Source organism: Dendronephthya gigantea, unplaced genomic scaffold, assembly GCF_004324835.1.
Source record: "Dendronephthya gigantea isolate DGI-Jeju-01 unplaced genomic scaffold, DenGig_1.0 000056F, whole genome shotgun sequence".
NCBI lineage: Eukaryota > Metazoa > Cnidaria > Anthozoa > Malacalcyonacea > Nephtheidae > Dendronephthya > Dendronephthya gigantea.
This window is the reverse complement of record NW_021163066.1, coordinates 406475-416648: the sequence shown is the minus strand read 5'-3', so window position 1 is coordinate 416648 and position 10174 is coordinate 406475. Positions and strand designations below refer to the sequence as shown.

At 36.8% G+C, this 10174-nt stretch overlaps 2 protein-coding genes across 2 annotated transcripts; both read left to right on the top strand.

The window, feature by feature from the left end:
- The first annotated feature begins 1389 nt into the window (after positions 1-1389).
- LOC114529438 (synaptotagmin-7-like) lies at positions 1390-5232 on the top strand. Its single transcript, XM_028551245.1, has 4 exons — positions 1390-1658; positions 2440-3269; positions 4003-4144; positions 4415-5232. Exons 1-4 carry the CDS (start codon positions 1655-1657, stop codon positions 4723-4725), a joined length of 1287 nt encoding a protein of 428 aa, XP_028407046.1. The 5' UTR covers positions 1390-1654; the 3' UTR covers positions 4726-5232.
- Positions 5233-5632: 400 nt separating this feature from the next.
- On the top strand, positions 5633-10075 carry LOC114529288 (laminin subunit beta-1-like). Its single transcript, XM_028551045.1, has 12 exons — positions 5633-5995; positions 6212-6454; positions 6629-6703; positions 6789-6866; positions 7073-7301; positions 7621-7739; positions 7902-7992; positions 8079-8176; positions 8356-8461; positions 9506-9558; positions 9633-9741; positions 9924-10075. The coding sequence occupies exons 1-12, from the start codon at positions 5678-5680 to the stop codon at positions 10073-10075; spliced, it is 1671 nt and encodes a 556-aa protein (XP_028406846.1). The 5' UTR covers positions 5633-5677.
- Positions 10076-10174: the final 99 nt, after the last annotated feature.

The window sequence follows — 10174 nt, the reverse complement described above, 5'->3', positions numbered from 1 at the left end:
CAATTGTTCACATGCAGGTGTTTTAGGTCGCAAACAAGTTGATCTATTTCTTTGATTCAATATGAGATCATGTTGTATAGAAGTGAACGGGTGTTCAATACGAGAATGTGGGTGGATCTATATCTAAAAAGGAACGCAATCCCGCTGAACATTATAGTTATAAAAACGCCGAAAAAATTTTGATCAATCGAAATGAAACCTTAAGCGAGATAGCGAGCATTTTATCGGCCATATGTTCGAGAGGTGGCTGCCTTATTTCCCACATATATGGGAAGAGTTGTTGCAATTTATCAATATACAAACATGGAATAAACTTATATAATATGGAAATATCTAAATTTAAGGCGTGTATATTGAGAGCAGTTTTTATAAGTCGATTTGGGTCAATTTCGTTAACAAAAAGGATATCATTTCATTTCTGAAACACACTCATCTCAGCTATATACTTGAATTACTCACGATATAGGAACACTGCTAAAAATACTCATGCAGACGAGAGTAACTAGACATACAGAGAAGTCGGTTTAACGGGGGCATCGAACATTCAATAATAAAAAGCATTTGAAATGACACTTATGAATGACATCTTAAAAATACAAGATATTTAGCAGCTTTGGCTGGCTTAATTGTACGAGAAAATGACCCTATTATAACAGTATGACTCTAAAGATTTTCCCAAAATGAAAACTTTCGATATTTGAATCGTTTAAGATTACGAAACTAGTTTTATACGAAAACGCAATATTTCATCCTAACAGGCGAGTATACAGTCCAATATTTGCACGGAAGTTCTGCATGGCATTCGTTTACCTCTTGGAATATTAAGTATATTTAGTGTGATCCTGATGCCAGAGGTCGATCATATGACAAGTTTAGGTGCATTACTCAATATGAATATGAAATATATGAACAGTGCTGTGCTGATGTATGGCAGACCTCATCCTGAAACAGGATAATTATGTCATACCAGGAAGCAAGTTGTAGCGTTGTAACTTTCTATATTTACTCTAACCTCATGGAACTGTGATTCCAGCCCTAAGTTCTAAATATAAAACCTCGTCTGTAAAAGTCCCTTACGACAAGATTTTTCCGATCTAAGTCTTTCAGGAAGCTTTGTAAGAATGAAATATTTAAAATAGTATCCATGCATTTTGTATCTTTGTCATGCGGTCTCCTAGCATGGTTAAATGCATTTGTTTATACATATACTGATATCGGCTTATGTTTTTCTCCTTATTTTGCCATTATATATAAAACTAGTGCTTTTTCTAGGTTTTATGAAGCACTGCCCTCGTAACTACGAGGGCGAAGGCTCCACCTTAATCTTACATCATTTTACAGCTGCTTTTAAACATGCAGATAATCAAAACAAAACCCTTTCTAGCTATATGAAGGCCTCCTACGCGCTCACAAACCGGAACTAAACATGCAGCATGCATTTTCTTATTGTTAAACATAACTCATTGTCTGTCATCATTATATACAACGTCGGCAGAGATCGATCGCGTTCTGTCCCTTAACTCTGCCGTATACGAACGTCAATATCCCGAAATTTGACGTACCAAACTCGCTAGAGAATCCTGTTTGTGATTAGCAAATGGTTCTTCTATAAAACAAGCCAACTTCAAAAGAACAGACAATCAAGCCTAATAATATGAGTAAGTTTTAATTTATTTTTCATCTCTTTGTTGTAAACTATGATTGTTCATATGTGATTGTATAATCTTGTGAATTTTTTTTATACACCTCGTTGAGAATGTTTTCACATTATAACATTTACACCTTATTTTTTAAATATTTTTTAAATTAATTGAATTTTTGTTCTTGTAACTTTTGTATTCCTGAGGTTTAAATCCATTCCTGTTAATATATAATATAGTTCAATTGTTCTCACTCGGATTTGCCAAATAAAAATTGTCAGATTTTTCACTTTACTCGTAGTTCAAAGTAATATACCGACAGCACTTTAGAGCGTATCGGTTTGGGCAGATTTGTAATCGTGATTTGATCTTATTTTAATAGAAATATTATGGACAACCGCACGTACGCTTCGTATAAAATAAATCTTTAATCTCACTTGAGCGTGAATTTACGCCAATGCGTGGTAATCTGCATATATTGTCAATGCATTTGCCCTTCCTATCTTAATATTTTCGAGGACATTGTAGGCCAGACCTAATCTAATCTTTACTCAATCATTTAGTTCAACCTTAAACATGAAGTGTACTGTATATATAACATTATTATTTATATAAACTAATCAATATTAAGCTACAAGTTGTGTGATTCCCGTTTGATTTTCATAGAATACATTAAACGTTTTGTGATTTCATTGCACAATTTGCTCTGAGTGTAAATCTCAACCTTCAGCTTAATCACAAACTAGACTATCGTATTCAAATACATTCAATGCTGAAACTATTTTTTCTTCAATTTTAGCTTCGAATGTCGCCCTGACTGCCTTTGCTGTTTCGTTATCTGCGGTAACTCTGCTAGCATGCATAGTCCTTGCAACAGTATTTTACTTTCTACGAAGGCAGCGAGTAACGAAATATTCCATAACAAAACCTTTGCTTAGAACGACTCCTCTACCGATGACTAAAGGTATACTCAAACTGAAAACAGACTACGGGGAAAGATTCTATTCGGATTCCGAAGACTCTGGTGCCGTTGTGAATCGCTGGAATGGACAAAACACAGACGATAGTTTAGGGCTGGAAGATTTATCAGACTATGAGTTCACTGGTAGACGAAGCAGTTCGGTTATATCCAACTCATCCAGTGATAACTGGCTGTTGAGCAGCTACGAAGAAGATCCTTCGAGGACTCCTGGGAGCTCGGCAACCAACAGTCCAAACATCAACACACGAATTTGTTTCCTAAACATGTCTTTGAAATATAATTTTCACCAAGAGACGCTGGACGTTGTCATAATCAATATTACTGGCGCTCCGAAGCAAAGGGGTTCTTCAAAGGGAATATTTATCATTTCTCAACTCTTTATCACGAAGGAAAACGGTGATATTGAAGACTTCAATGCTGTAAATAAGACTGAGGCGAGGAACTATTCCACAAACGTCTTGTTTAACGAAGTCTTGAGATATGATTCCGTGCAGAGAGACAAACTACAAGCGATTTCGATCAGACTGTCACTTTGTTCGCATGATCGATTTAGTCGAGTTCAAGCACTTGGAGAGTTCATTGTAAATTTAAATGAAGTCAGTTTTGATCCAATCCAACCATTGCTCTTGCAACGTCGAATGACACAAGTAAGAAAGGCGATTAACGGATAAATCCACAGCCAATCACTCTAAACTGTTCTTCCTAGAGGTCCAGTAAGGATCATCTCTTATTGATCCAGTGTTACTACAGGAGGAAACCTAAACTAAACTAACTTTATTTATACTGGATAGCTTTATATGTTGTTCGTTTTTGATCGTCTCATAAGGCACACCACGATTTGTCGGGCCGATAAAGATATTGGTTTATATAATGTTTTAAACAGGCGTGGCAAACGTATATATAATGTCGATGATATTATCAGCTGCAAAAAACTCGCTATCAGCATCTGCCCGTAGCAAAAATCAGGCTCCACTAATCGCGGTGTGTCTGAACGAAATCTTAAGACTTAACTGATTTAGTTCTTGACACAAGGAAGTATCGGAGTAAAAATTGCTGGTTTCGGCAGATTAAAAACACGAGACTCGGAAGAGCCCTTTTAGGGGGGAATACCATCATAAATATGGTCATTCTTTGTATGAAATCGGTCTAATACGTATTTCGAGGGCCTCAATATCTTTCTCTTGGAAGAACAGTTAAAATCTAATTAAATTATTGCATGTAGTATAAATGAGGTTGCTTTTAGTAACCTCCATATACAAGTCGGTTACCATAGAAATATGGCTTCAGTTTCTGTCTTTATTATATCCGAAAGGCTTTGTTCCCCTTTTTTGGAAGTTCTTTATTAGTGTTATTGAAAGTGTTATTCTGTTTTCTTACCAGACGAACCCTCAAACAACACTAGAAGAAAAAGAGAAAGGAGAATTATCTTTGTCGTTAAGATATCAAAAAGGCTCAAAGAAGATTTCTGTCATCGTTTTGAAAGCCACAAACCTTAAGAAACCAAAGAAATTTATGACAAATGGTACGTGAACCTAGTATTGTTTTCTTTGTCCACCTTCGTTTGAAAAAAACTATCAATTCTAACAATACTGTTCTTGCAGGAACTCTAGTGAAGATAATCTCTTATTGATCCAGTGTTACTACAGGAGGAAACCTAAACTAAACTAACTTAATTTATACTGGATAGCTCTATCAGTTCTAAACTGTTCTTCCTAGAGGTCCAGTAAGGATCATCATCTCTTATTGATCTAGTGTTACTACATGAAGAATTAAATTCACAATCGTTTTTTAGATCCGTACATTACTATTAAGCTTCTCTACGACGACGAACTGATTGTGAAGAAGAAAACGAAGTCGAAGAAAGGAACCTCTTCTCCCTGTTGGAACGAACCGTTTGCTTTCGATCTTGACAAAGGTGACCTGGCAAAATACATGTTTATATTTACAATCAAGGGAAAAGACATATTTTCATCAGCGACAAAGCTTGGTGTTGTTCGTATTGGAGCCGAATCAGAGTCCACTGGCAGAGATCATTGGAACGATAGTGTGTGTAGCAAGAATAATACTATGAGACAAGTCACTATGACACATAAATTATCATGATTTTCACCATATTTGGTCATAAATTATCATGATTTTCCACCATCTTTGGTCATAAATTATCATGATTTTTCACCAACATGGATCATAAATTGTCGCCCTTCGAAGTTTGGGATTGGAACATAGGAACATGTAGAGGAAAGAATATGACATGGAATGAAAGAAGAATTGCATGGTTGCAACCTTAAGACCTGAGCCACTTGGCGACCTAATGATGGCTTTTGGTAGAGCGATTCAATGGTGTAGAAGACTTTGTAAGAATCTCGAATGCAGACATCAACTGTACCGCCGGAACTTGTCTCAAGATTTTGAATTGAAAACAGCGTTGAACATCTTTGCCCAACTTGGAGAAGATACGGTTATTTTATTGAACATTTATTTTGGTTTTAAAGTATTTGTATATATATGTACATTATTAAAGTATATTTATTTCCTTAGCACAAAGATTCTATAAGAAATATGGAGTTAGATGTATAATAAAGGTTTTCAAATTATCAATTAAAATCTCTATCGAAATTTACTCGTATTTACTCATATTGTATTCTATCCACAGACATTTCATAAAAAACGAATATAAAAAAGTGTTGTTTATCCGTTAATATACAATCCTAGACTTTATATAAACAATTTAAACCAGCCCAAAACAAATGTAATGCACTACACTTGTATCAAAAAATGATTCTACAACATGACAGGATTTCGTACAGCGAACCTCGCTAATATCTCTTTGGTTTATATGCACTTGCAAAGGCTTTCAAGCCCATTTTGAAGGCAAAGTGTGAGTTTTAAGGTTTTAAAGAAAACATTTTCCAAGCGCTGTATTTATACAAATTTACAGGTAGCCCGCGTTGAACGTTTAAATTATTCATAAATATGAAACACTCTAGCTGTTTCCCTGTTTGTGCCTATTGTGTACTGAGAATGTTGTAGCATTCACCACGCGTGTTTTGATAAAATGTTTTGGCTTCAAAAGCGCTGTCTTTGCTGTTTTGTATTGTGTAGTATTCTATACAGATTCTCAAGCGCCCAAGGATTTAACAGTCTACTTTTCCAACCGATAGACGCTAATGTAACTTGTGGCACTCCGGCCGAAATATATTTCAGGACCCAGGATGGAGTTCTTCATCCAAGGCTGAGAACACCACTGGTTTGCGATGCAACCGACTCTGCGAATTCGCATCCCCCGGAAAAAATGGTTGACGACGATCTCACCACGTTCTGGCAGTCAAAAGCTAGCATTGATAGAGCTGATATTCGCATTGATTTGAATCAGGTTGGTTGTGTAAGGGGGGGGAGATATCCTTACTGAATGTGACATAGCAATTACGTTCTTCCCCTCCTGATGAATGTAAAGTCTTGATAGAACATTTAAGGGTACTATTGACATCTGGAATAAAGGTTTTTAAATCTTAAAGGCGCTGGTTTTCACTGATTTTGAAGAATCAAATACAATACCATATTACAATCCAAATCACTTCTATTTTTGAAGGAAGTTTATGGTTACGAGCTTTTCATGACATTCGGCGATTATCGTCGACCAGAACAAATCGCATTTTACAAGTCGAAAGATTTTGGCGCGACATTTGAACCTTGGCATTTCCTGGTCTCTGCTCCAGCTGTGGAACAATGTCGCGATGTCTTCAATATGCCAGTTACCTTCAACCCTGAGAAAGTTAATACAGTCATTTGTCAACAATACCCAAGTTATTTCCCCATGGAATACAATGAGACGGTGGGTCTTTCTTGGACACCAAATTATTGTAATCCTATTCCCAGTTTTTCTTTCTAACCCTGATCCTGATCTTAAACTAAATCAAGACATTAAATCCCATCCATAACCCCTCCCCGAAATCCATATATTTCACCCTAATCCAAGAGATGGTCGAAACTTCAATTTCTCTTCTAGTTTTCTGTTGACATGAACGGTCGTCAAAGAGGAGACGGAAGCAGCGCTTCAGATTATCACTCGCCTGAAATTCTGGTACGATTTTTGTCGGTTATACTTTTCCTTGTTGTTGTTGTTGTTGTTGTTGTTAACTTTACTGATGTGTTGTTGTTTTTTTAAGGATTGGATGAAAATCACAAATCTCAAGATCGTTTTTACTGGATTGTATAAGAAATTCGATAGATTGTCGACAGCCTGGGTGAGCTTAGAGTTTAGATTTGAATGAAGGCTTAGTATAAAAAGCAAGCTCTTTTGACCGCATAGCAGCAATTGGGAGTAAAATACCGAGTTTATTTACCAAACAGGAGGAGGGGAAGTAACTCTTTGAAAGATGCTTACGTTTTTTACCATCCTATTTCGACTTGTTGGCCTTTTGAGATCATTACAAATTGCCTTCTCTTTCAGCACCATTACACAGTGCGTGAGGTTGGTATCAGCGCAAAGTGTAATTGCAATGGTTTTGCTGATGGGTTTAACTGTCCTCTCGATTCCGTCACTAAACGTCGTGAATGCCGTTGCCAAGGCAACACGTGTGGGTCACATTGCCAGCAGTGCTGTCCTGCGTATAACCAACATCCATGGCAACCAAGCAATGGTGCTCCTTGGATGTGGAATGGAACTGCGTCATGCGAAGGTTTGAAAAAGTTTATTAGTTTGTTTTAGCTGGATACTAGGAAGTAAGCTACACCAAACTAACTTTATTTATACTGGATAACTCTATCAGTTCTAAACTGTTCTTCCTAGAGGTCCAGTAAGGATCATTTCTTATTGATCCAGTGTTACTACAGAAGGAAACCTAAACTAAACTAACTTTATTTATACTGGATAGCTCTATCAGTTCTAAGCTGTTCTTCCTTGGATCATCTCTGATTGTTCCAGGATTACTACAGGAGGAAACCTTTAGTTCTTAGCTATTCCTACCGGATCATCTCTTATTGATTCTGTTTTCGCAGCTTGTAATTGTCACAATCATTCTGACGTTTGCGTGTACGATCAAAACGTTGCTGATAGGAAACTGAGCTTGGACACAGAAGGTCGATATAGTGGTGGGGGAGTCTGTGTGGATTGCAAGGTAGGAATTAGGACATTCCATGGAGTTAACTTGACAGTCTTTCAGTTAACAGTGAATGTTAGATTCAGATGTCGTCGTGAGGGTGATAGGGGGAAAGATAGAGTTGAAGATTCAGCAGTCAGGCAGAATATTCCCTAGTAATAAAATATCAATCTTTCTCAGCACAATACTGATGGAATCAACTGTGAAAAGTGCAAGACTAATTTCTATCGACCTGTGAGTCAAAGTAAAACCTCGTTTGATTCTTGCAAAGGTAATTCTGCACCAGGTCATTGCGCTTGTCTGACTAAGTTTCATCCAGGTCATACGTCGGTCAATTTTTTGTGATGTTCATTTTAGAATGTGGCTGCAATCCCGCTGGGACCATCGCTCATCCAAACATGACGTATTTAGACTGTGTTCGTGATGAAGATACAGCTAAACTCCACAGTGGAAAGGTTGGGGATGATCCAATGTTAAACCACCTTTAATCCTAATAGTGTTAATCCTAATCATCATGAGTTAGCTCATCCTGATCCTCTATCTGATCTTTGTGCGATATATTATTTTTTCAGTATACAAGTTAACTCTGTTTCGCTATCCAATGATTCTAACTTGAATCTTCTTTCTCCCCTAGATTCCGGGAGATTGTTATTGTAAAGAAAATGTTTTAGGCAGGACGTGTGATACTTGCAAAGATGGGTTTTATCATTTGACTGAAAACAATAGCCTTGGTTGCCAAGGTAAGAATGCTTCACGATAAGAAAACATTTCTAGTAAGCTTGTACGTTCATCCAGTTATGATCCTTATCGTCCAACTATGATCGTTATCATCCAATTATTATCCTTATCATCCAACTATGATCCTTATCGTCCAACTATGATCGTTATCATCCAATTATTATCCTTATCGTCCAACTATGATCCTTATCATCCAACTATGATCCTTATCGTCCAACTATGATCCTTATCGTCCAACTATGATCCTTATCATCCAACTATGATCCTTATCATCCAACTATGATCCTTATCATCCAACTATGATCCTTATCATCCAACTATGATCCTTATCGTCCAACTATGATCCTTATCATCCAACTATGATCCTTATCATCCAACTATGATCCTTATCATCCAACTATGATCCTTATCATCCAACTATGATCCTTATCATCCAACTATGATCCTTATCGTCCAACTATGATCCTTATCATCCAACTATGATCCTTATCATCCAACTATGATCCTTATCATCCAACTATGATCCTTATCATCCAACTATGATCCTTATCGTCCAACTATGATCCTTATCGTCCAACTATGATCCTTATCATCCAACTATGATCCTTATCATCCAATTATTATCCTTATCATCCAACTATGATCCTTATCGTCCAACTATGATCCTTATCATCCAATTATTATCCTTATCGTCCAACTATGATCCTTATCATCCAATTATTATCCTTATCATCCAACTATGATCCTTATCATCCAATTATTATCCTTATCATCCAACTATGATCCTTATCGTCCAACTATGATCCTTATCATCCAATTATTATCCTTATCGTCCAACTATGATCCTTATCATCCAATTATTATCCTTATCGTCCAACTATGATCCTTATCATCCAACTATGATCCTTATCGTCCAACTATGATCCTTATCATCCAACTATGATCCTTATCATCCAACTATGATCCTTATCATCTAACTGCGATTCTTATCATCCAACTATGATCCTTATCATCTAACTGCGATTCTTATCTTTCCGTTTTTTTAGGCTGCGATTGTTTTTTACCTGGTACTTTAAATCGCTCGAATATTTGTGAAAAGGTACTATCATTGCTGCTTGATTCCTCTTCAAGAATTTCTGAAGTATTAACAATGATGTTTTGTATTAAATAAAGGACACTGTTGGTCAATGTCCTTGCAAAGAAAACACTCACAGCAGAAACTGTGCTCAGTGCAAACCAGGCTATTATAATCTCAGAAATGAGGATGTTGATGGATGCGAAGGTACATATTCATCAAGTGCCCTTTTATCAATAGAAGATGGTTCATAGTAGCAAGACCCAACGTGAGGGGATGGACACTATATTTTACTATATTTTTTACTATATGTTGAATGTGATATATGTTTCGTGCGAACCTGTTTTTATGCTTGTTAAACCCACCAATCAAGAGTTTTCTTTTTCCAGATTGTGGTTGCGATCCCGGGGGGTCAGTTCAAGGCTCGTTTTGTAACAACATCACAGGAACATGTGAATGTCGCGCGCATATTTACGGCAAGCAATGTGAAAGGTTTGTCCATATTATCACTGTCATCAAATATAGTTCGCCAATAGCCTAAAATATGAAAAGAAATACCTTGCCTTACCTTGTTGTCTTGTAGTATATTGTCACTTTTGTTTGGTTTTCGGATAAAACGCTTCCAAGAAAAATGGCTGCC

Bases quoted from the DNA above. Each gene is read 5' to 3' on its own strand.
- LOC114529438 (XM_028551245.1), top strand. The intron at 3,270-4,002 runs GTAAGAAAGGCG...TTTTCTTACCAG, and splicing joins TGCAACGTCGAATGACACAA to ACGAACCCTCAAACAACACT. The intron at 4,145-4,414 runs GTACGTGAACCT...ATCGTTTTTTAG, and splicing joins AAAGAAATTTATGACAAATG to ATCCGTACATTACTATTAAG.
- LOC114529288 (XM_028551045.1), top strand. From the start codon at position 5,678: ATGTTTTGGCTTCAAAAGCGCTGTCTTTGCTGTTTTGTATTGTGTAGT. The intron at 6,455-6,628 runs GTGGGTCTTTCT...TTTCTCTTCTAG, and splicing joins CCATGGAATACAATGAGACG to TTTTCTGTTGACATGAACGG. The intron at 6,704-6,788 runs GTACGATTTTTG...TGTTTTTTTAAG, and splicing joins ATCACTCGCCTGAAATTCTG to GATTGGATGAAAATCACAAA.